Source organism: Odontesthes bonariensis, chromosome 19 (genome assembly GCF_027942865.1).
Source record: "Odontesthes bonariensis isolate fOdoBon6 chromosome 19, fOdoBon6.hap1, whole genome shotgun sequence".
Classification (NCBI taxonomy): Eukaryota; Metazoa; Chordata; class Actinopteri; order Atheriniformes; family Atherinopsidae; genus Odontesthes; species Odontesthes bonariensis.
The window spans coordinates 18,230,374-18,256,418 of record NC_134524.1 but is presented as its reverse complement, the minus strand read 5'-3'; the positions used below and the strand labels follow the sequence as shown (position 1 = coordinate 18,256,418).

General features: G+C 46.3%; 1 protein-coding gene across 10 annotated transcripts in view; it reads left to right on the top strand.

Annotated features, from left to right (window-relative positions):
- The window catches only part of dysf (dysferlin, limb girdle muscular dystrophy 2B (autosomal recessive)), a 94,113-nt gene that overhangs the window by 26,445 nt on the left and 41,623 nt on the right, over nt 1-26,045 (top strand). For 5 of the 10 annotated variants that reach the window (XM_075451188.1, XM_075451187.1, XM_075451183.1 and 2 more), the window contains 23 exons: nt 22-135; nt 229-406; nt 512-636; nt 848-954; nt 1,198-1,393; nt 2,743-2,889; nt 2,979-3,110; nt 3,363-3,529; nt 3,803-3,917; nt 3,996-4,101; nt 4,198-4,340; nt 4,871-5,044; nt 5,358-5,442; nt 5,548-5,625; nt 19,499-19,680; nt 19,881-20,021; nt 20,620-20,649; nt 20,750-20,785; nt 21,166-21,207; nt 22,044-22,145; nt 22,425-22,586; nt 24,844-25,018; nt 25,112-25,185. In XM_075451188.1, coding sequence (XP_075307303.1) covers nt 22-135; nt 229-406; nt 512-636; nt 848-954; nt 1,198-1,393; nt 2,743-2,889; nt 2,979-3,110; nt 3,363-3,529; nt 3,803-3,917; nt 3,996-4,101; nt 4,198-4,340; nt 4,871-5,044; nt 5,358-5,442; nt 5,548-5,625; nt 19,499-19,680; nt 19,881-20,021; nt 20,620-20,649; nt 20,750-20,785; nt 21,166-21,207; nt 22,044-22,145; nt 22,425-22,586; nt 24,844-25,018; nt 25,112-25,185 — 2,811 coding nt within the window. Of the gene's footprint in view, nt 1-21; nt 136-228; nt 407-511; nt 637-847; nt 955-1,197; nt 1,394-2,742; nt 2,890-2,978; nt 3,111-3,362; nt 3,530-3,802; nt 3,918-3,995; nt 4,102-4,197; nt 4,341-4,870; nt 5,045-5,357; nt 5,443-5,547; nt 5,626-19,498; nt 19,681-19,880; nt 20,022-20,619; nt 20,650-20,749; nt 20,786-21,156; nt 21,208-22,043; nt 22,146-22,424; nt 22,587-24,843; nt 25,019-25,111; nt 25,186-26,045 lie in introns of all 10 variants that reach the window. The other 5 variants (XM_075451185.1, XM_075451186.1, XM_075451182.1 and 2 more) reach the window with 1 other exon arrangement.

Below are 26,045 nucleotides of genomic sequence, written 5' to 3'. Positions count from 1 at the left end.
TAAATCCGCTCTGTCTTTCAGGGTGAGGGCGTGGCTTACAGAGGGAGAGTTTTACTGGAACTAACCACAAAACTGACGGACAAGCCGGAGCAGAGAACTGAAGACATACCATCAGATGATCAGTTGGTTGTGGAGGTGAGAGAAGGAGGATCTGAAAAACGCACTGCATGTACAGTAGGGAGATGGATAGATACCATCGCTCTTTTTCAATCTCTCTTCGTCACACAGAAGTTTCTCAGGAAGAGGAAGTTCTCTCTCTTCGTGGCGTTTTACTCGGCCACGCTCCTTCAAGATGTCGATGATGCCATTCAGTTTGAGGTCAGCATCGGTAACTACGGCAACAAGTTTGACTACACCTGCCTCCCTTTGGCCTCCACCACACAGTTCAGCAGGGCTGTGTTTGACGGTAAGTCAGACATCAGGAGTTGAGCTGTTGATGAATAACCTGGGGAGGACTGTATAATGATGCTCTGGTTCTAGTTTTTTTTCTTTTTTTTCTTGTGTGTTCCAGGTTGCCACTACTACTACCTCCCTTGGGGTAATATTAAGCCCGTGGTGGTTGTGTCTTCAGAGTGGGAGGATATCCGACCGAGGATTGAGGCTCTCAACATGCTGCTGGACATCATAGACAGACTGGTGTGTGCCGCTGTACCTGCATTTGTTCTTGTTAGGAATTGCAGACCCTAGAAATTGAGAAACCCTTATACAAAATGAGCTCTTCAAAAGATCCCTGTGGAGTTTTAAGGAGCTGGTTTTAGATATCCATTTCTATTTTTTTGTTTGTTTTAGCTCAAAGATGTCCTCAGTGCAAAGCAAACTTTCAGTTTATCAGTGTGTTTGTGTTTAGGAGACAAACCTGCAGCGGGTTCAGCTGGAAGTGAAGACGGGCAACGACATGGAGGAGGTGGAGCTCCGGGTGGTGGAACTGTTGGATCAGCTCATCACAGACTGCAGGTAAATGCTGGCTCATGTCACATGTGTTTGAATTGTTTAATCCAGTAGAGCGATGTACAGTGACTCCAGTCGTTGTTACTGCAGTATTCCAGTGCATTTCTGCTGACATTATTGATTTATTTTTATTATTATTTTTTTTTTTCCCACTGTATGATTCTGTATTGAACATACCCATCAGTAAAGTTACTAGCTGTCAATTTCTTCATGCGTTTCTGGGTTTGGTTCCGCTCTTTCTTTTCACAGTGAGGAGCTGCCTCCCATTGACCACTGGCAGTGTGCTACGCCTCTGGATCGCTCGCTGAGGCACATTCGAACCCTCCACTTGCAGCAGATTGTTACTGCAGCGTTGAAGCTCAAAAATGGAACCGAGACAGAGCTGTCCACGGTGTTGGAGCAGGCTGAGGACTGGGCCAACAGACTGAAGACCTTGGCCGAGGAGGTGTGTGTGTGTGTTTGAGGCCGCTAACTGTTAGATATACTCCAGTAAAGAATTGGAACATAATTTTGCATTGTTTTAATGATCAACTAAGCCTTTTAGTATGCTTTGTTTAATTTTCATTCCCTACTTGTCACATATGGACATTTGGTTAAAGCCCCTTAAGTACAGCCTTGGCAAAGTTGTCTGACAGACTTTAACAGCATTGTCTGAAATATACATATATGTAAGTCTGAGGCAGAAATCAAGTTCTCCTTCATTGAAAGTTTTTCTCCTTTTTTTCACACTCAAACTGCACCCTGCGTGTTAAAATCTGTGATTTTCTGTGATGCAATACAACCCTGACCCACCCCTCATTTCTTGATACATTTTAAGTAAAAAGGTGCAGATTTAATGGAAATATAGCATATAAGATGGAAATAGAGTTTGTACAATCAGTCAGTATTTGGTATGAGCATCTTTATTGTTCAACACAGCCTGAACCCTCCTCAGGAAGTCTTCAGGAATAGTTCTACAGGCTTCTTGAAGGACATCCCAAAGCTCTTCTTTGGATGTTGGCTACCTTTTGTTCCGTTCTGTCATGATGATCCCACACTGCTTCAATAATGTCGAGGTCTGGGTTCTGGGGAGGATTTATCCCTCCTTAAGACCTGTTGTCACAGATTTTCAGTCCACTTCTTGTGTCATTTGGCATAGCTCAGCCTTTTCTCGCTGTTTCCCTTCCTTAAGAATGGTTTCTTGACAGCCACCTTTCCGTGGAGACCATTTCTGATGAGGCTTTAGTGAGCAGTAGATGGATCAACTAATGGCATAGATGCATCTCTCAGGTCCTGTGCCAGGTCTTCGCTGGGATTTTCTTATTTCTTAAGGACATCACTTTCAGATACTGTTCCTCTGCTGTAGATAGTTTTTCAGGCTAACAAGTGTCGGTGTTGAGAGATTTAAAAAAAATAAAAATAAAAAAAATACAAAATTTGGGTACAAGGACAGGACTGAAAATGAGTAAAAAATATCCAATGTCCAAAGAAAATCTGTGAAAGACCTTCAGAAAACCTGGAGAACTATTGCTCATGACTACAAAAAGAAAAAAAGGTCTGGCTGTTTGGAAGTAAAAAGCAAAGAAATTAAGGTTTGATCAGTACTACATACGTTTGCATTTCTTCACATCTCCCATCTGTTCAACATGAAGCTGCTGGCTTAGCCTGACTCGCAGAGCAACGATAGACATAAGTAACGTGCTTGTTTGTGGTAAATTCTTCAGTAAGATTTCTTCTTTAGCAAGGAGACAAATTCCGGCTAATGCTCTTTTTCCTCTCTTTATTTTTCCTTTCTGTGCTGTCCGTCTCTCTCAGCCCCAAAACAGTCTTCCAGACATTGTGATATGGATGCTGCAGGGTGACCGCAGGGTGGCGTACCACCGCATCCCAGCACACACAGTCATCTTCTCCCAGCAGCACTTTGGAAAACACTGTGGACAGCTGCAGACCGTCTTTCTCAAGGTATACACACACACACACACACGCGCACACACACACATACTCACCTCTTATGAAGTGTGACCGCCAGCGTGTGTGTTATTGCTGTGCAGTACCCACAAGGCAGCGGTGGAGAAGCCAAACTTCCCGGTCAGCTGAGGGTCAAAGTGTGGTTTGGGTTGGCTGCGGATGCCAAACACTTCAACCAGTATGCTGAGGGAAAACTGTCGGTATTTGCCGAAACGGTGAGTCATATGACCTTTAAACAACTGGAATGGGGCTGCAGTAACAACGTTTTCTTATACAGATGATCTGTCAGGGCCACTGCTGTCAGTATTTGATTTATTTCCTGATACGAACGATGCTGCTACAGTTAGTTTTTACCACAGACGCTGCAGCTGATGCCCACTGTTACTGCTGCTAATATAAACTGTGTAAATGGCAACATTAATCAAGTCTGCACAGGCGCTTTAAGAGTGATCTGATCTTCTCTGCAGTATGAGAACCAGACCCGGCTCGCTTTGGTGGGCAGCTGGGGAACGACGGGTTTAACCTACCCAAAATTTAGCGACGTCACTGGGAGAGTGAAGCTGCCCAAAGAGAGTTTCAAACCCTCGACTGGCTGGACCTGGGCTGGAGACTGGTTCATCAGCCCCGAGAGGACGTGAGTCTCTACCCGTTTCAGATGTTCCGTTTTAAGTTTCTTTTTGATTCCCATCACTTCCTGGAAAAGCTGATTGAAGTTTTTAGCTTTTCTGATAGTTTGTAGGTCACAATTTAGTTAAGTTTGGGATAACTGGGATACAAATGGGATAACCATATTAATCCTTTATATTTGTATTACTAATAAGTACTCTCAAAGGCAAATCAAGTAATTTATGAATGTCGGTCAGTTCTGTGAGTGTATCTTTATCGGTTTGTGTTGCCAATGCCTCAGCCTGCTGTTTGATGTGGACGCTGGTCACATGACCTTCACAGAGGAGGTGTTTGAAAACCAGATGAGGTTACCAGGCGGACAGTGGATCGGCATGACAGAAGGATACACTGATGTGGTACGTGTGTGAAGGTATATCTGCACCTGCTGGTGGCGTCAGTCATTTCAGTAAATCTGAGATTTGTGTGCGTGTCAGAATGGGGAGAAAGCGGTGCCAAAGGACGAGGTGGAGTGTCCTCCTGGTTGGGTTTGGGAGGAGGTGGAGTGGAGCGAAGATCTCAACAGGGCTGTGGATGATCAAGGTGTGCACACAAACGCACTAAAAACCAAAACATAGTTCAGAGTTCAGATAAACTCAGTCCAAACAAGTCCTGTACTCTGTGTGTTTGTGTGTCCAGGCTGGGAGTACGGCATCACCATTCCTCCCGATCGCCGTCCCAAGTCGTGGGTGCCGGCAGAGAAGATGTACCACACCAACCGCCGAAGACGATGGATACGGATGAGGAGACGAGACCAGCAGAAGATGGAGGCTCTCAGGAAGGTAGCGGGAGAGAAAGACCAGACCGAACACCCAGAGAGACGGATTAAAAAAAAAGAAGAGAAATATACTAAAGCCCTACATAGTTCAATCTTTTTCCAAGAAAATCATGAAGGCTAGGGGAAGTTGAGGTTGAAATGTCTAAAAAAAATAACACATAAAAGAAGCAGCGGTATTTCTGCTGTGATCATCAGTTTATTTTCTCACTTGTAAAAGGCAAGTTAAAAAGTTTCATGTCAGATGATCCAGTTTATAGTTCTGGTTAAAATTTTTATTGCCTTTTTTTTGCAAATAACTACAAATAAGTCCCTGATCCTCTTAGGACTTCCATGTGACCAGCTGAACTTTCCTCTTCAAACCACTAGATGGTGCTCAGGTTTTGCAAATGAGAAAAGGAGAAAATGACTTCTGACTTCTACAGACTTGGGGGAAAAGGACCTGAATAAATTCAATTTTATCTGACTGAACAGATGGCAAAGTAATCCACCACGAGATATGACTGAGATGCTGTCAAAACGTGTGTATTTTCACAGCAACGTCCGGATGAGGCGGAAAGAGAAGGTTGGGAGTACGCTTCGCTGTTTGGCTGGAGGTTCCACCTGAAGCCCCGGAAGACGGACAGCTTCAGGAGGCGCAGGTGGAGATGCCGCATGGAGCCGCTGGAGAAGACAGGACCAGCAGCCATCTTTGCTCTGGAATGCTCTCTGGTGAGGGGACAAACATGTTTAGTGATAAGTTTTCAGCATCTATCACACTTATGGTGACGTATGGTGATAAGATGTAATGTCTAGTGACTACATTAGAGTTACAGCTCAAGCCGTAGCTCACTGTAAAGCAGTTTTGTTGGCGAATGGTAACTGAAGTTTAGATGGGGACTGAAGTTTGACCCTCATGCAGCCTTTTATTGTAAAGGCTATACAGAAGGAAATTGCATTCTTGAGTATTTCAACCTCAAATCTTGAGTTTTGGGTACATTTTATCACCATTCTCCTCTTTTCTACCCTCTTCAACCTCCAACAGAGCAGCATAGAGGACAAACACGATGACAAATCAGTGACAACTACATTTGGAGTGAACAGACCAACCATTTCCTGCTTCTTTGACCGTAAGACGGCACTCACACTTCCTGCTGTTTGCTTTTTTTCCCCACCTCGTCTACCTTTTTCTTCTCCCCGCCATTGTACTTATAATGTTTCTTATGTGTGTGTAGGTGGCACCCGCTACCATCTGCGATGCTACCTGTATCAAGCCAGAGACCTGCTGGCCATGGACAAAGACAGCTTCTCAGGTACAGTGCAATGAAGTCCATTGATCGCACGTAGCTGTTGTGTGTCCATCACTTTTGGTAACTTTGCACCATCTAGTGGCTAAAGAGCTTGATTTTATTATTTATTATACATAGGTTTTGGTGTTGTGTTTCTTTGGGCATTGACAGACGTCTTGCAAAACCACATGAACTGTTCTATTATTTATGTTTCATACTGTTTCCCTTATTGTTCATCCTCTGAATTAGAGTCTGAAAGGCCCCAGAGTCCCACAAAGTTTGGACTGCAGTAAATGTGACAATAAATTTCTCTGCACAGACTACACGGACTACTTCAGGCTCACTCCTGCTGTTTTCATCCTTTCCCAGCCTTGTTTGTTGTAAACATTAAATGTCAGTTGGTAATGATATCAGATGAAATTTCAGTTTAGCTAAGTGTCAGAGCAACATGATCAAAATATCAATCAGTAAATAGATATTGGTTTTCATCATTACATTACATTACATTACATTACATTACATTACGGTCATTTTGCAGACGCTTTTAACCAAAGCGACTTACAATAAGTGCGTTCAACATCGGTAGGCAAAAGAACTTCAGGTCACAAGAAATCATAAGTGCATTTCCTTCCAATACCAAACAGCTAAGAGCAAAACTAGTGCTAGAGTAAGTGCGATAAGTCAGGTACCTCAGCCTCTCACCAACTGCACACCAGTCACAGCGGGTGGGGATGCAAACCCTGGTTCGGGTAGGGGAAGAAATAAAAGAGGTAAGAAAAGCAGGAATGGGATGCAAACCCTGGTTCGGGTAGGGGGTAATGAAAATCTAGAGGGTGCCAGTGGTGGAGGAAACAATAAGTGCGTAAGGAACTTGGACGGAGGAGGGTAGTTTTTCCTGAAGAGGTGGGTTTTCAGCCTGCGGCGAAAGATGGGCAGCGACTCAGCTGTCCTGATATCAGTCGGGAGATCGTTCCACCATCGGGGTGCCAGAACAGAGAAAAGCCGTGACCGTGTCGATCGTGCGCAGGCACCCCTGAGTGACGGGGCAGCCAGGCGCCTGGTGGCCGCAGAGCGAAGTGGTCGGGCGGGGGTGTAGCCTGGAGGTATGAAGGAGCTGTTCCTTCCACTGCCCTGTAGGCCAGCACCAGAGTCTTAAACTGGATTCATTCATTTTGAAGTATTTTAACTGATTATTATCTAAGAAAAACAAAATGTTTTACCTTAAGGATGGACTTAAGGATTTTCATTTAGTGAAAGAGCTCGACCGCAGACAGGCCAGTCCAGCACCCGATTCTTCTACTATGAAGCTGCTCCTCTGTAAAAGATGCAGTTTGCAGTTATATATATTGCAGTCAGAGATGCAGACTTTTGAACTGAGCTCTGATAACAAGCCAGATGATTTACAATCTTTAGTCCAGATGTCGTATCAACGATTTCCAAAAAAGAATTTAAAATTTTGATGTCTCTGATCACAGAACAGAACAGAACAGTAATCAGTCCATTATAAATTAGCTTTGACCCAGAGAAGACGGTAGTGTTCACAAATTGTTTCTTCTTTGCATGACAGAGTTTGAAGCTGCACAGTCAACTGTGTTCACAGAACATGATTTCTGGAAGTGTTCCTGAGCCCATGCAGTGATTTCCATGACGGAATCACGTCTGTTTTTTATGCAGTGCTGCCTGATGGCCTGAAGATTATTACAGGCATCCTATAAACCATTTTCAGCCACGTCCATTGCAAAACAGAAATGTCTCCAGATTCTCTGAATCTTTTGATAATGTGTGCTGTCAGTGTAGTGAGGGAATAATCATAGTCTTTGCATTTTTACTTAGAGAAACGTTATTTAATGTGCTCTTTTTATGCCTAATGATGTTTCTGGCCTGCTGCCAATTAACACATTTAGCTGCAATATGTTCCTCCAATTGTTTCTTTTTAGTTCCGCTTAATTTTAAAGTCTTTTGTTGCTCCTATTTAAACTTTCTTGAAACGTGTTGCTGCTAACAAATTCAAGATGAGTTAAAATTTTTCATCCATCCATTTGCTATAGCCACTTAATCCAACTCAGGGTCACACTGGGGCTGGAGCCCATTCCAGTTGATATTTTTCATGAAATGATAAAATATTTGATGTTTTCTATGTTCAATTGTGAATTAGAATATTTTTTTTAAGATTCGTACGTCATAGCATTCTCTTTAGATTGATATTTTACAGCTTCCCAACTTTTTGTTGTAGCTCCCGTGTTCCGAAAGTAACTTGTGACTAAAATATATGCAGCAAAGGGGAATGAATCAAACTGAAGTGCCAGTGGAGCAATGGCATCAAGGTTTCTGACTCATAATTGTGACGCTGTTATTCACTCTTGAGTTTTACATTTTCATGGGTGGAATTTATGTTTTTCAAAGCTCTCTCTGGCCTGGTGAAGGCGACAAGAAGACTTATTGCATCTAAGCATTGCTTAATATGCATAGAGCCCAGTGTGGTTCAGTTTGGCTCAAAAGTCAGAGTTAGAACTGATTGGATTTCAGTATTTTGTCAGGCGGTAATTAAAAAAAAAATAGCCTGGAGCTTCAAAGGTTAAATAAACCATCTGTGCCTGATGACGTCCAAATAGCAAGCAGACAAAGTCAGAAGCTATCTGGTGAGAACAGTAAAGCACTTAGCAGCTAAATAAGATCAAACTGCATTATCAAGTAGCCAATAACATGTCACGTCTCAGCTTTGGCCACTTGTGTACAGAACAGTAAGACTCGGTGAGGCAGGCAGAAAGTAAGAATCATCAAACTTTAGTATCAAGCACATTAAATCTAAGCGAGATTTGTGTTTTTACATAGCCATGGCAAGAGGGAAAAAGGGAGCTGGATGTGGGGAGTTAACAACATTAAAGATGCTGATTTAATTATAAAACGGCTCTGACTGTAACTAGAATTAAAAAAAGAAATAAGAGGAAGGTTCACCCTTTGATTTAGCTGGGTCATGGAAACTACAGCTACTGTGTGTGTTAATCAGAGGCTCGCCACAGACTCAGATGTAAAAACAGCTCTTAAAAACAGAACGATGGCTGGACGGCAGAGAGCGAAATGATAGATGAGAGTCTGCCTAAAGACAGGGTTACTGAGAGGGAACGCCAGAGAGGATTCAGGCTACAGACTAGTGATAAATCACTATCTTCACTCAGCCTCGTTAGCTGTTAGCTCACCCAGACACGCAAAAACACACTGTAATGGATGAGTAGAGCTGATGGATGGGCTTCGGTTGTGTGTTAATCTGGTATTACATGGCGTTTTGGTGGTCATGATTAAAGACTGCGTCAGCTACCAAACACTGAGGTTTTTCAGGTTTTCTTTTTTTACTTGTTATCCCTCTTTTTTGGGATCTTTTTTTTTTCCTTCTTCACCCGTGTCGTTTTCTCTTTTATACCTGCCTTATCTCTTTTTCTGTCTGCCTTTCATCCTTTCCTATTTTTGTCTCTCTTTCTTTCTTTCTTTCTTTCTTTCTTTCTTTCTTTCTTTCTTTCTTTACCCCTTTCTCCTTGTTTAAAGCAGCAATCAGTTCATTCATCTACAACTTGAGGTCTGAAGCTCACTTACACAGGGCTCACAAGTTCTCTCTCTTTTATCAGTCTCCTGTTTACTGTCTGAAGACGTTTTTCAACTTTTCACCCCTTTGTGTTCAACAAAAGTCAGTTAGGAAACGCAATTACTCAGTCACTAATAGGACAGTATAGATCAAACTCAAGGTAACCCCTAGGCTAACCCAAACCAAAGTAATTTTATTCGTGCAGTTGGTGTACTTTTTTTTAAAACATTTTTTTCTTCTTGCCTCCCAGTTGTGATTCTTTACTTGTTTTGATAAAGGTACATGGTTAGGTCTGTGTTACACAGTGCAAAGTTGGACACTTGCAAACATCTACGTGACAACATGACGACTATCACATGTCATGCGTTGCCGTTCTCTTTCATAATATTTCGCTCGATGTCTCACTATGGGATGCACGCCCCCGCTGCAGACCTCAGAAGCATCAATCTCATTACGCCAATCCTGATTGGCTGGTGAAACGTGTCCGTCCGCACCAGGTAGTCCCACCTACCTTAAATACCTCCTGCGGACGGCACCACGTCATTCAAACACCTCTTCTCACTCGGAGCATATCTCGCGTCCTCTGGCTAGCTAGCTTAACTGTCCGCAGACGGATCTTACTCAGCTTCTGTCGCCGGGCGCTAGCTAGCCTTGGATACTTTTTGCTTCGTCGGTCACACCAGATCGAACTCAGTGCTTTCCTCGCCTCTCCACGGCTTGGCCAGCACTGTCCTCGGCGCCTCACCACGGCTGTTCGAGTCCCGAGCGTTAGCACACCAGCTATCCTCTCGGCTTCACAGTTAGCACACCAGTTAACTGCCTCAACTCCCTGCCTGCACACCAGCTCGCGAGGAATGGAGGACAAAACCCCTCACACCAGAGGGCACGGAGACTCCGGGGCCCGTCCCTGTCGCTGTGGGAACAAGATATCGAGTAAAGATCCACACCAGGTCTGCTCGAGCTGCCTGGGGCTGCAACACGCCCGGCTGGCTATCGACGTCCCCGGCTCGTGTCAACACTGTGCGGTGTTCACCATCAAGAGTCTCCGCAGACGGCTAGCCCGCCAAGCTAGCTTGTCTGGACATGACCCCTATCTCCCTTCCGACGGCGCCGCCGTCGAGGGTGGAGAGGAGAGAGGGGTTGTTGCGGTGGCGGTACCGGAGGCTAGCGCCAGCTGGGGCTCCCAGCTCGACCTAGCCGCGGATCCCCCGCAGGAGGAAGACGTCCTATTGTTGGACTATGGGGACGATGAAGATGCCGCCTCGGACCTCCTCATATCAGAGGATGACGACGAGGAAGACATCTTCATCACTCCGGCCCGGGCTGCACAGCCCACGGCCTCCGTCGCCTCTCGGGATGGAGATGAGAGCAGCACACCAGCTTCTCCCCTCGCCAGCTCGGACATGCTCGACGTGTGCAAACGCGCTGCTGCCCGGCTTTGCATCCCCTGGCCTGCTGTCGTAGCTGAGACCTCCAGATCCCGCTACGAGGGGAAGAAATTGCCCTTGGCCAAGAGCGCGACGAAGCAACTTCTCCCCGTCTTCCCAGAGCTGCTGGATGAGGTGGCGCGCTCATGGAGAGACCGCCCATACAGCAGCAGGAGCCCGATTCCCGGGGCCTCGTCCCTCGACTGTGAGGCGATGGAGAGCCTGGGTCTGCTCCGCATGCCTCCGATGGAGCCACTCGTTGCAGCCCACCTTCACCCCCGGCTGTCAGCAGTGTCCTCCCGGAGCCCCAGTCTGCCGTCCAAGTCCGACCGTTTTCAGTCAGCCCTGACTGAAAAGGCTTACAAGGCGGTGGCGCTTTCGGCCAGAGCGCTCAATGTCCTCTCCCTGCTCACGGCTTACCAGGCTGAGTTGTGTGAGGATTTTGGGCAAACTCAGGACCCAGCTACGTGGGAGGAGATACCGGTCATCACCGACCTGTGTCTCCGTGTCCAACGCTGCGCGGTCCGGGCCACGGGAAAAGCGCTGGGGACGATGGTTCTGCAGGAACGAGCGAGGTGGCTCAACCTCGCCAACCTGTCGGACAGAGAGAAGGAGGACGTCCTGGACATGCCCATTGTCCCGGGGGGGATTTTCGGCTCCGCGTTGGACTCGATGCAACGGCGGTGTGAAGCCAAAAAGAAGGAGGATGAAGCTCTTCGGCTCTGCCTCCCTCGAAAGTCCCCGGCTCCCTCTCCGACTGTGCAGCGTAAAAGCTTCGCACAGGCCGCTTCCCAGGTTTCGCAGTTTAAAACGCCCAAACAGACGAAACCCCAGCTCGCCCCGGGCCCCCCGCCCGCTCGGGCCGGCTGGCCCAGGAAGCCCTCGGTCCCGGCTGCAGCTCCGCCGGCACAGCCCGTGCAAGCTGTCTTCAACCAGGCCAGGAAAAAGAAGAGAGCGGCCTGATCGCCCCTCTCTTCACCGGTGATGCAGCTGGATGTTCCCCGTTCACCAGCTCCACCTGTTCGGCTTTTGAGCGTGCTCCCGGAGGCCCACCACGCCCCCGTCTCCCGGCTGCCACGGACCGTGCCAGAGCAGACCGGGGGAGACGGACATTTGACGGCGGAGGGTTCAGCTGTTGCCCCTCTCTCATGTCCACAAGCACGCACAAGCACACACATTTCTGTAAAGAAAATAAAATGTGTCCCGCTGCAGCATCCAGGCCAAAGGCCGAGGGCTCAGCTAACAAAAGCCAAACAAAATATCAAAATAAGCAGCGTGGTGGTGACGCCCGCTGTCCCCCCTCGGCGAAAAGCCACGGCTTTCCCCGGGGCGAGGGGTGTGTGGGCCCGGCCGCTGCTCTGTCCTCCCGGGCAGAAACGCGCAGCGTCACCCGGGGGTCATGTCACTGTTCCGCCAGGAGAGGGCGCCGTCGCACCGCGGCTGGGGCTTCTCACGGCGGAGGGGCTGCGGTGTGTGTCCACTCTCTCCCCCAGATGGGAGCGATGGGCCGCTCTCGCAGCCTCACCCTGGGTGGTAAAGACGATCTCGAGGGGCTACAGGCTGCAGTTCGCCGCTGTTCCCCCGCGATTCGCCGGTATAATATACTCCCAGGCTCAGGGAGAGTCAGCTCGTGTTTTACAGGAGGAAATCCTCTCACTGTTAAACAAAGGAGCAATCTGTGTCGTACCTCCCGCACAGTGTCAGAGCGGTTTTTACTCCAGGTATTTTCTGGTCCCCAAACGGGGGGGGAGCGGAATTCGCCCTATCCTGGATCTACGTGCTCTGAACAAATATCTCAGGAAATACAAGTTCAGGATGCTAACACACGCATCCCTGCTGCGTCTTGTGAGACAGAACGACTGGTTCACTTCTGTAGATCTGAAAGACGCGTATTTCCACATCCCGATATATCCTCCCCACAGAAAGTATCTGAGATTTGCTTTCCGGGGGATCTGTTACGAGTACCGCGTGCTCCCTTTCGGTCTGTCCTTAAGCCCGAGGGTGTTTGTGCGGTGCACGGAAGCGGCAATAGCCCCGCTGAGACGGCAGGGCATCCGCTTGGCCACATATCTGGACGATTGGCTGCTGTTGGCACAATCGGAGCAGGAGGCCAGGGCGCACACGCGTATTCTCATACGACACCTATCCGATCTGGGTTTCGTGATAAACGCGGAAAAGAGCTTGCTGTCCCCGGCACAGGGCATAATCTTTCTGGGATTATCCCTGGACTCGGTGACTTTCACAGCGCGTCTCTCGGGGGACCGAGTGAAAGCTTTCAGGGCATGTCTTGCGCTCTTCCGTCCAGGCAAATCTGTTCAGTTCAGATTATGTCTGCGGTTACTCGGGCTGATGGCGTCTGCCATACTCGTAGTCCATCTTGGCCGGCTCCACATGAGGGAATTCCAGCTCTGGGTGGCCTCATGCGGGCTGGATCCCGTGCGTCATGGCGCACGGAGAGTGCTGGTCACACCGGGGTGTGCCAGGGCACTGCGCCACTGGCGGGTCCCGTCCTTTCTGACCCACGGGGTGCCCATGGGTTCCGTCCTGTCCAGGAAAGTGGTCACTACGGACGCCAGCCTGACAGGTTGGGGCGGAATTCACGAGGGCCGGTCTGTGAGGGGCCGCTGGAGTGTGGATCTCCAGCGCTCTCACATAAATTTTCTGGAACTTTCAGCGGTGTTCCTCTCCCTGAAACATTTCCTTCCGTCTCTCATGGGTCACCATGTCCTGGTGAGGACGGACAATACGACTACGGTGGCGTATATCAACCGTCAGGGGGGATTACGCTCCCGTCAGTTGCATATGCTGGCACGCAGACTGATCCTGTGGAGCTGTGGTCGTCTCCTCTCCCTGAGAGCGACGCACGTCCCGGGAGTCCTGAACACGGGTGCGGACCTGTTGTCCAGGGGCGCGCCGGTATACGGGGAGTGGACTCTGCACCCGGAGATTGTGGAACAGATATGGGCACGTTTCGGCCGGGCCGTGGTGGATCTGTTCGCATCGAGAGACAACACGCAGTGCGCGCTGTTTTACTCTCTCCGCAGCATGGATGCTCCCCTCGGCGTAGACGCACTAGCGCACGCCTGGCCGCGCGAGCGTCTTTACGCATTCCCCCCCCTGGCCTTGATACCCCCCACTCTGTCCAGAGTGAGGGAGCACGGCCACGCACTGATTTTGATAGCTCCGCATTGGCCTGCGATGCATTGGTTAACGGAGATATATCAGCTGATGTGCGCTCAGCCCTGGCAGCTCCCGCTTCGCAGGGACCTGCTATCACAGGGGGGGGGAGCGGTCTTCCACCCGCACCCAGAGCGCCTGGCACTGTGTGGCCCCTGAGTGGCTAAATCTGTCAGCTGTGGGTCTTTCACAGCGGGTGATTTCCACTATACAAAACGCTCGAGCCTCCTCCACTAGGTCTCTGTATGACTGTAAGTGGAGAGTGTTTGAGGGGTGGTGTCACAGAAATGGCCACATTCCTTTTCAGTGTCCAGTAGGAGTGATATTGTCATTCTTGCAGGACCTGATTGACAAAGGAAAAGCTTTCTCCACGGTTAAAGTGTACTTGGCGGCTATCGCCGCCTGTCACGTGGGTTTCAGGAAGCTAACAGCGAGCCAGCACCCGCTGGTTTGCCGCTTTATGAAGGGAGCGCGCAGGCTTCTCCCCGTGTCCAGACCGCTGGTACCACCATGGGATCTGGCCGTGGTCCTGGAAGGGCTTAAGGGCCCTCCCTTTGAACCACTGGAGGGGGCAGACTTGAAACACGTGTCTCTCAAGACAGTGTTGTTGCTGGCTTTGGCTTCGGCTAAACGGGTCAGTGACATCCATGCGCTCTCAGTGCATCCCTCATGCGCTCAGCTCTTTCCGGGGGATGTGAGGATGATTTTGAAGCCCAACCCGGCCTTTGTGCCTAAGGTGGTGGGCTCATGTTCTCCTATTGACCTTGTGGCTTTTGCTGCCTCACCAGGTGAGCAGATGTCGCATGCGTTATGTCCGGTCCGTGCAGTGAGCACTTATATGGACAGGACGAGGGGTTTCAGGAGGAGCGATCAGCTGTTCGTCTCCTGGGCTAACCCTCATAAGGGGAAACCTGTCACAAAGCAGCGTCTATCCCACTGGGTGGTGGAGGCGATTGCTTTGGCTTATACGAGTCAGGGTTTGCAGCCACCTGTGGGCCTGCGAGCGCACTCGACTCGGGGCTTGGCCGCATCCTGGGCCTTATTCAGGGGAGTCACTGTTCAGGACGTTTGTGCTGCAGCGAGTTGGTCCTCGCCTCTCACTTTTGTCCGTTTCTATATGCTGGACGTCTCCGCTCCGTGCGTGGCTAGAGCGGTTTTGCTGTCCTGATTGGAACAGTGTACTTATCCCTATGGGTTGGTGGACGCTGGATAAGCTTGTCTGGCAATACGGGAGCAACCATATCCCATAGTGAGACATCGAGCGAAATATTATGAAAGAGAACTTTAGGTTATTTACATAACCCCGGTTCTCTGAGTAATATGAGTGAGATGTCTCACCAGACAACCCTTCTTGCTTGGGCGAGTGAGAAGAGGTGCTTATCTTGAATGACGTGGTGCCGTCCGCAGGAGGTATTTAAGGTAGGTGGGACTACCTGGTGCGGACGGACACGTTTCACCAGCCAATCAGGATTGGCGTAATGAGATTGATGCTTCTGAGGTCTGCAGCGGGGGCGTGCATCCCATAGTGAGACATCTCACTCATATTACTCAGAGAACCGGGGTTATGTAAATAACCTAAAGTTTTCATCATGTGAATGCTGCCCAAAAGAAAACGACCTTGGGATATATTACAATCTCAAAATGAGCAACCCTGTATCAGTCACAGGGTTAACTGATGTATTGTGACACTTCTGCAAGTAAACAAATGTATTGCATGATTTCTGATGAGACTGGGCTGAACCACCTGTTAAGCCTGAAAACGGAGATTTGTAACATTCGGTTAAACACCTGAGTCCAACCAAAGAAAGTATGCAAAAAGGTAAAATGGAATTTATATATATATATATATATATATATAAATACCCCCCCCCAAGTCTTTATTGGGCTTTTGTAGCTCTGTCGGTCCCACTGGAGGACCGACTACTGCAGCTTCCTGCTTCCCTTCTGCAGACTCACATAAACACATGCAGACTCGCAAACCCCCCCCCCCCCCCCCCCCCCCCATGGGCTATTTGTATTGCTGTTTATATGAGCTAATGGGCTGTTGGGAATGGACGGTAATTGAACGGGTCACCATGGGTGGTGTGTCTGTACAGTGCATGTGTGTATCAGCTACAGGGTTAATTGAGGGCTGGTGGGAAAATGCATTTTAACTTCTGTTTACTCCGACGCTAACGGCTCCACAGAGACTCGTTACCCAGCCTGAAACAACAAACTATTCGGTCGGCGTAACTGTATGTACATGTGTGCTTTTATACATATGCCACACACACTTTAAGTTATTCGTGTGTGTTAACACTGAGGACAGTGGCTATGACCTGGAATAACAAACTTCTCATAGTGGTGTTCCCAGCACTCTCTCTCAAGCTCGGCATTCCCAAGCTGCTCATGTCACTGTGTGGGATGCCAGGATAGTTTGGACCCTTGAATACATAAGTATTTATAGCTATACTTGTTAGGACGCTCATTAAAGTGCATTCATTGTGCTCAAGAAGAGCTTCATCCTCCTCTCTTCAAGTCGGGACAGAAAGTCTATCCACAGCTACTTTAAAGTTTTCACAGGAGAATAGTCATATGAAAACCAAAGTACACCCTCTTTTAATTAGGTTTTTTATGTATCAGAACATTAAAAAATCATCTGGTCCTACCAGGTCTTGAAATTAGGTAAATGCAACCTCAGATGAACAACATATGACATATTACACCGTGTCATTATTTACTGAACAAAATCGAAATGCAGGAGCAGTGTGTGGAAAACCATGGTACAGCCTTACTGCTTCCATAAAAATCAAGAGGGTAAGTATCAGCCAGGTGCTGCTGATCAAATGCACTTGATTAACTGATCACCAGGAAGTGTGACCACCTCTGTAAAAGCAGAGGTTTTGGAAATTTATCTGGAGCATCAAGGTGTGTCTGTTAACACGATGCAAAGGAGGAATTGGCAGTGATCTTAGAAAGGCAAACGTTACTGCCCTTCAAACTAGGAAGGGTTCAAGTCAAGTCTTTTATTGTCAGATACACAGAACAACAGAGTCGGACTGGGCACTGAAATTCTTGGGACGGGACACCGTACAGCAGCTACCATAACAAGACAGGACATAACATGCCGTAACATGTCATGTCAAGTACTCTACTAAAATATTTACAAGACAGTAGAATAGATAGGCAATGTGGATATTACAATATGCAATATACATTTTTAACGCTAATTATAAGAGCTGTACTGTACATATAATACACATAATAGCATATGCTAATCAGAGACCTATACTAACTATAATATAAGGAAAATAAAAAAAGAAATACAATGTTGTGCAATATTTAAGGTTGCAGTGCAATCAGCAGTGGAGGTAGGCATGTGTAAGTATAAAGTGTGTAAAGTACAAGTGTAAGTGTAAGTATAAGTGTCGAGTGTGAAAGAGATGAGAGTGCATTATAGTCCATTTAGGAGCCTGATGGCCTTAGGAAAAAAACTGTTCTGCATTCTGCGGGTGCGAGACCGGATGCTTCTGTACCGCCTACCAGAAGGCAGCATGGTGAACAATCTGAAGGATGGGTGGTGGCAGTCTTTTAGGATTCTGCCAGCTCTACGGAGACATCGTGTGTGGTAGATGTCCTGAAGGGTTGGGAGTTTCCTACCAATGATGCACTCAGCAGATCGGACCACACTGCGTAGGGCCTTACGGTCCATGGCTGTGCAGCTACCGAACCACACTGAGATGCTGCCAGTCAGGATGCTTTCTATAGTGCACCTATAGAAATTGGTCAGGATGACTGGGTTCATGCCAAACTTCTTGAGTCTCCTCAGGAAGAAGAGGTGTTTCCGGGCAGCTTTGACCACCTTGTCTGTGTGGGCAGACCAGGTGAGATCATGGCTGATATCAATCCCAAGGAACTTGAAGCAGCTGACCTTTTCTACCTCAGATCCGTTAATGTGGAGAGGTGCATGCTCCACCCCCTGCCGCCTCCTAAAGTCCACGATCATCTCCTTCGTTTTGCTGATGTTGAGAGAGAGGTGGTTCTCCTGACACCATGTTGTCAGGGTGTCCACCTCCTCTCTGTAGGCTGACTCGTCACTGTTAGTGATGAGGCCCACGATGGTTGTGTCATCAGCAAACTTCACGATGAGGTTGGAACTGTGCGTTGACACACAGTCATGTGTGAACAGGGAGAACAGGAGGGGGCTGAGCACACAACCCTGGGGGGTGCCAGTGTTTGTGACCACTGTGGCTGAGGTGCGGTCACCGAGTCTCACCACCTGTGGCCTCCCCGTCAGGAAGCTGTAGATCCATTTGCAGAGGGAGGTGTTTAGTCCCAGATCTGCAAGCTTGGAGACGAGTCTGGAGGGGATGATGGTGTTGAACGCTGAGCTGTAATCAACGAACAGCATCCTCACATACGAATCCCTCTTTTCCAGGTGGGAGAGCGCGGTGTGCACTGTCAGGGCGATGGCGTCATCTGTAGACCTGTTGGACCGGTATGCAAATTGCATCGGGTCCAGGGTGGGAGGCAGTGAGGAGCAGATGAATGATTTGACCAGCCGCTCGAAGCACTTCATGATTACAGAGGTCAATGCTATCGGGCGATAGTCATTCATGCTGGTGGCTTTAGTGTTCTTAGGCACAGGGATGATGGTGGTCCTCTTGAAGCAGGTGGGGAGTACGGATAGGCTGAGGAAGAGGTTGAAAATGTCACTGAAGACCCCTGCAAGCTGGTCAGCGCACCCCCTGAGGGTCCTTCCTGAGATGCCATCGGGGCCCGGGGCCTTGCGAGGGTTGACCTTTTTGAGGCACTGCCTCACCTCCGCTACAGACAGAGTAGACATACTGCTGTCACGGTCATCAGGTAGTTCCGCTACAGGGAGGTCACCTTCTTTCTCAAAACGAGCATAAAAGGCGTTCAGCTCGTCTGGTTGTAGTGCAGAGAACTGGGTTTCACTGCAGCCCCTCCCTTTGTACTCTGTGATGGCTTGTAGTTGATGACATGGTTCTTGGGAACCATGTCATCAATGCAGTGGTGAATGTAACCAGTAACAGTGTCTGCATACTCATTAATGTCCCCATCTGCTGCCTCCCTAAACATCAGCCAGTCAGTGGTGTCAAAACAGTCCTGGAGAGCCTCCATACTCTCATCACACCATTGTTATGAGGCCATTTCCGTCATTCTACAATGAGAAAGATAACTTATAAGTGGAAAATATTCAAGACGGTTGTCAATCTTCCCAGTAAGTTCATTCCAAGGGTCAGACTATAAAATGCTCAAAGAAACTGCAAAAAAGAGCCACATCTTAAACCATACAGGCTTCAGTTAACATGAATAAGTTTGACTTGTTTGGAAAAATTGCGGGTGAAGGCCTCTTCTAGTTGTTTTCTTTAAATGAGGTATAAAAATACTACTGGCAAAAACAGAAATGCATGCATTATTGAAACTTAGTTAAAGCATTTAGATTTTGTGGTAGACTGATGTTCTCACTTAAAAGCGCAGTCACTCTCCTCCATGTATGCTGTAATCCAATCTTCTGTGTTGAGCAAGCTGGTCTGGCTACACTTGCATGCCGATGCTTGTGAGATGCTGTCCTGAAAAGTAATTCTTCAGTAAACTGAACCAGCAACACCTTAGTTTCTCTCACTCCTTCAGTTGTAGAGCTATGAGACAGCAGGTTGAAAATGGCAAACAGAGAATTAACTTGTGAAAAATGACAATATTCTCTTTCCAGACCCCTACGCCATTGTGTCGTTCCTCCATCAGTCCCAGAAAACGGTGACGATTCGCAACACCCTCAATCCCACCTGGGACCAGACACTCATCTTCTATGAGGTGGAGATTTTTGGGGACCCCGATGCAACAATAACCAATCCTCCCAATGTTGTGGTGGAGCTCTATGATCAGGACACATATGTGAGTGTTTAAATTCTGGGAATTGTTATGCATGCATATCCTAGCACATATTTTGTGCTAGACTGTGGCAGGACCAGTCCTCATTTTACAGTAGCTTTAAACTTCTAATTTAAACCGAAAACAACTCGATCTTAAACGCTCCTCTAATGTCGCTATAAAACACTTGCTGTGATTGTCTACGTTGTCTTTTCAATGTCTAGGGAGCAGATGAGTTCATGGGCCGCTGCGTGTGCCAGCCTTCCCTGACTCCCTCGCCCCGCCTGGCCTGGTTCCCAATTCGCAGAGGGGGCAAGAGCGCCGGCGAGCTGTTGGCCGCCTTTGAGCTCATACGTAGAGAAAAGGTCAGAGGTTTTCCCTTCAGCGTCATCACCACTTTTCTAGCCCCCTGCTCCTCTTCCTGCATTGGCTTTCTGGATGTACCCCTCTTCTGCCCATATTAAATTTTGTGGAATGCAGAGTGTGTTTGAAGGTTTTGGGGATATGAATATTTGATGTGGGAAATGTTATTGGTAACATACAAGTTGAACAATTATCTATATGCCTAAGCATAAGCGGAAAACCAAACCACGGGTGTAAACGCTGCTTTAAAGTAGTTGGTTGTGTTTTGGCAACATGATTTCCTGGTTAGTGTTTGGCACTAAAAACTACTTGGTTAGGTTTAGCGAAAAAGTTGCGTTTGTGTATAAAACGCAGTTTACACACTACGTTTACCTGTCATGTTGAAGTCTGATGCTAAAAACTTCCATCTACACTGATTATGTCATAAAGAGGTCTTGACTAAACGGCAGGACTGAAAATAAAGAGTTTTACCCAACGACTGTCCTATACTTCATATACACCTGTCTTTCCAAGCCTCAACAACAGAGCTACCTGAAGCTATTTTTCTTTTTAAACAATAGCTTTATGCCAGTAATTCATCTCACTATTTTGTGTCCACAGCCAGCAGTTCACCACATTCCAGGACAAGAGGTCAGTCTATCTTTTTTACCTCTCTGCCGTGTAGTTGTCTGTCTTTATTTGCGTCCGTGGACATTTTCATGCTTTAAAACGAAACTTTTCTCATCAACAGGGAGACATCGTCAGCTCCACACACGTGCTTGACGAGGTAAAACTACTACGACTGCTGCAGAGATTGTTTTTATTTTATTTTTTTTAATGAATCTGTCACCAAAACAGAAAAAAAGAATCCCTGTTTCAGTCGTATTATACAGATGAGTAGTTTAAGAAAAAAATTGGCTTTGATATTTGTCATCAAGGTTTTGAGTGTATGAAAATAAGCTAGACTTTTAAAAAAAAAATAAAAATGTTTTTTTTAAATAATGCAAGAAGTTTGATTCTCATGAAATAAATCTAAACAATCTGCATGTTGCAGTGATTAAGGCCAAAAAAACTGTCTGATCATTTATCTTTTGTGGTGAGTTTTCTTTCTTTTTCTTTACTCCTTTTCATCTTTTTCTCTACTTTTCTTCAATGTTGCTCCCTCAGTTGATGTTTCCTGGATTCCTCTCAGAAAACCTGCAGCAATGGGTACAATGTAGAAGCACACGCATTAAACGTCTAGCCCGTCCAAAGCCGTCCTGTTTAATATCTGCGTGTCCTCTTACAGCTCACACGGATAACCTCATCATGCATGCACGTCACAGACTGACTGTCATATGGCACAAGTGTGCTCTTCTTCCTCAGTTGGTTCTTTTCATGCGGTTTCTTTGTTTTTCCATCCACTAACATAATTTGGTTTCCTGTTCCATAGTTCCTGTTCCACAGATGTGTACGGAAGCCCAAAGAGGACATGTGTAAAATATTGAAAGTATATTTTAGCAGAGGACTGAAAGAAAGTCCCAGTATCTCAGGACAACCGGCTAAATGTTTTTGCACTAAAACTTTGTTGCATAGTAATTATCTATCAATCTGTCACTATCAGCGACAGCACCAAAAAAAAAAAAAATGGTTATATTAAAATCAAGTTGTACCTATGGAAATGTACTTACACTACATTTTGCCATTCTTTATTTTAATAAAACAGCTTGATAAGACTGGACAAATAGTTTTCCAGATGTGTCGTCTTTAGCCTTCCACAGATCTTGTTGGTTTGTATGCTTGCTGTAAAATAACTCATGGATTCATCTAAAGGGAAGTCCTTTTTATTTATTTATTTTTTAAAGTAAAATGTTACATATGTTCCCTCTAACAAAACATATTTGAGATGCTACTACAGTACTAAGCCGCGTCATTTAACAATTCTTTATGTGGGTTTAAAACAAAAATACAGCTGGCAATAAACAGCACGGCTTCACCATCTTGTGTTTTTCACTTTCGTAACCTGTCTTTGACCTGTCTTTGCCCTGCTTTTGTCCTGTTGGCAGCCGGAGGAGTCGGATCTTCCGTACCCACCTCCTCAAAGGGAGCCCAACGTCTTCATGGTTCCTCAGGGAATCAAACCTGTTCTGCAGAGAACCGCCATCGAGGTATTTGCTAAGATCTGCAAGAACAACTTCAGCGTGCTTTGTTTCGTTGTTTCCTGCAAGCTCAGAGATTCAAATTTTTTCATTCGTCATTGTATTACTATTTAAAGGTCTTTCTATTTTCGACTGTTTGTCGAGCTTAGAGAGCAATTTAAAGGCTCTGGCTTGAGCCCTTAATCACCCCCCCCCCTCCATTTTTCATTATTAAATGGCATTTCAATTGAGTAAATGGCACTCCGGGCAACATAAATACTTCCCTCTCCTCCTGCCTCCCTTTTTAAGATCCTGGCGTGGGGCGTTCGGAACCTGAAGAGTTTCCAGCTGGCAAGCGTTACGTGTCCAAGTCTGCAGGTGGAGTGCGGCGGCACCACTGTCCAGAGCTGTGTCATCCGCAGTGTTAAGAAGAGGCCAAACTTTGACATCAATACACTCATCCTTGATGTGGTGAGAACAGAGACTTGCTGTAATATATATATATATATCTCTATACGCACGCACAAAGTGTAATCAGTGCAGAGACTGGCCGCTTTCATGGCTAATGAGAGCTCTTCTGTGATGTGGGTTTTGTTTCAGTCATTTATCTTCATCAGTGAAGCCACAATAATGGCAGCAGAGAGAGGGACTCTAAGCTACTTTTTGTTTTTTTCTGAACCCCCCCAAAAAGCACAAACAAAAAAGCCCAAATCTTTTGGTATAAAAGCAGATGCTGCACTTTTGAGATGGTTCCAGCTGTTTACAGCTGTTGTATAATCAAATATTGAACATTTCTGCAGATGCACGGTAGGGGACTTTGCAATGGCTAATGTATTTTGTGTATCACTAAAGCAATGTGAATATGGGATGGAGATTTTTTCACCTTGGGTGTTGCAAAGATAAAAGCTAACTAACAGTTTTCAGCTGAGATATTTTTTCAGATATTATGATTAAGATATTACGGGCTGTGATGTGCTGCACAACACCCTTTTTAAAAAAAACTAAAATAAACAGTGAGACGCACTGTAAAAAAAAAAAAAAATAGCGAATCCCTGTATTAAATTAACAAGAGTATAAGATGTTGTAATTAAGAACTGTTTCTGTGTCTTAAAAAATATGTATTCTCTGTAATTTTGATGCTGATATCATGTTTTGAATAGATGGAGATGATTTGTTTCCCCCAAATGGCAATTTCATATGGTCAGCGAGGCTTTTAGCTAACTTATAAGCAGTTTTGCTAAGGGGGGCAAAAATATGAGGACAAGCAAACTCACAGGGGACATATTTGGCTTTTAAGCTGCCACACGAATCACCAAGTTTGCCAGTTGTTAACTTTGTCTTTTGTCCAAACGAGAAGCTGAAGGAAAGCTGAAATGCTATCTTGGACAAGAAGAAGTGCAGAGTTGCATAAATGTCATCATATGAATTGTTCCTAATGTGTGCACTTATCGCCACTTCACTGCCACTCATTTTGTCTTTTTTTTTCTTAATTTTCTTTAGATTAAGTTGACATAGCTGGCATGTAATTATTATACATCCTGTGGGAATATATTTCCACTGAGTTTACATTGCTGCCAATACATTCCTCCAAAGTGTTTTCTTGTGAAAACCTAAAATGAAATATGGAAATCTTACGCACATTTTCCCTAACAGCAGCAGCAGCAGCAGCTCCAAATCAGGCTCTGTAGTTAAATGTTAACAATATTAAGGTCTGAAGTTGATCACCTCAGTGTTTTATTATGACAGCTTTAACTGGAGTATGGAAATATTCACATATTTTTCCCTCAAACGCAGTTCCTTGCTCTAATGTTAACAAGATTAAGGTGCTTTTTTTTTTTTTTTTTTTTTTGACCACCACAAGGGTATGTCTGCCTCAATCAGACTGTGGAAAAATGCATATATTTTTCACCTAAATTCAAACCCTGAAGTAAGTCCAAAGATTTAATGTGAACAATATTAAGGTCTTGAGTTGACTGCAGAAGTGTTTTCTCATGCCATGGAGGGATAAGAAAATGTCATGTCCACAGTTTCATCATATACGACTCTCTCGAACCATGTAATATCAACTCTGTGTATTGTAAGTCTTCAGCATCATTAGCTTCACTGTAGCCTTTTTAAGCCAGCGGGGTCAAACGACTTGCAGTTACCACACACCTTTTGGCCTTTGAGCTGCTGTGGTTGAATGAGACGAGGATTTTTTTTTTTCACATGTATCTGATGCTGTTGTCTCGGTTACATCTTTAGCCGGGGTTTTATGTTTAAGTGGTACTCTGCAGACTCAAAGCAGAAGTCTCTAGCCATTGCACTGATAGCTGATTTTTGCTCATGATATATCTTAATCACAAAGAACATCTTATAAACATGTCAACGGGGTTAAAAACTCAATTTTAAGTGGAGGAGAACTCAAAAATCCTGAGCTGAATACTTTACTTACTTGTGCCCTGATTTCCTTCACAAAGATTAAATCTCTAATTTGATGGATGAAGTAAGTTCTTCCTTCAGGTAGGTGCCGCTTGTGAAGGTGTGATCATGCCTTCATCAAGTTGTGACCTATCGACTTCAGACAATCAGCAGCCAGAGCCAATGAGTATCACACAGGCACATAACGTAACCAGTTAGTAGGGGCAGTTAGGGAGTCCGGTGCAGCTGAAGGAGGTCCTTTACTCACCTTTTTGACATTTTCCATTTCTCATTCTTTCCCTCTATTACTCTGCTCATCTCTCCACAGAGGCTCCCCTGTGAAGAGCTTTACATGCCGCCAGTTGTCATCAAAGTCATCGACAACCGTCAGTTTGGGAGGAAGCCGGTTGTCGGTCAGTGCACCATCCGGTCGCTGGAGGAGTACCGCTGCACTCAAGAGGCAGAGCGAGGGGCAGACGAGGAGGAAGACGAGGGATGGAGACGTAAGAGACGGAGCAATGGGTGAAAGCAAACAAAGATCCAGATCCACGATCTCTGTTAAAACGCGCCTTTCTGCTGCGTGTTTGTGTGTGAAGGTGAGACACCCTACATGACTTCTGGGGAGGTCTATGTTGACATCGATGACGAGGCGCCGCTCATGCCCGACCAGGTAAGAATATCTTCTCCATAAAGTTGCTACTTGTGAATATCACTGCATTATCATAACAAGCTATTTCCATTAAAAAGAGAATCATCAGTGAGTTTCTCTGTCCCTTACTGTCTGACGTTTCTAGCATGTCCGACTTTCAGCCAGAACTCACTGTTTTCTATAAAAAATTGAAGCCACTGAAGCCACTTCTCTCTGTGTGTTCTAATCTGAGCCCTCTAAGTTCCATATTGTGACAGCCGGTCTGGCAGCGCATGCATGTGTGTGCGAGCCGGTAACGCCATCGCTATCATGAGCTGGCACTCTTAGAAATAAATATCAAATAATAAACCACGGTCCTCGACTTAAACGTCTCTCACAAAGAGAGACACAAAACCAGACGCCACAGTGCTTTAGTTTTCCCAAGATGGAGAGCCCAGCGAGCTGCTAAAGGGCTCCAAGTTGGGTTTCTGTGATGGTTTGTGTTTGGTTTATCATGGACTGAAATGCTGTGACTCTGGTGCATCACATTACTGATGGATGCTTTCACCGGGGTCATATCTGTTGAACACGCAGAGCATTCGTTTCACTGAAAACTTGCTGCTCCTTGTGTTTATTGCAGAAAAGTTCAAACTACAACTGAGCTCTTGTTCTCCAGTTGTACGTTACTCTCTTAAAGCTCACGAGGGCTGCGTTTGTTGCGATAGTTCTGGTTTCATCTGTGTGTGTGCAAGTGTGTACTTTTCTAGGGGGTGTGCGGCGTTGCGACCAATAGGTGTAAAGGGCAAGTATTAAACACTCATCTTTCTTCAGAGACTGCGTGTGTGTGTGTTATTATGTGTGTTCAGTGGTACCAGCAGCATAAAAAAGAAAACATGTTCCGA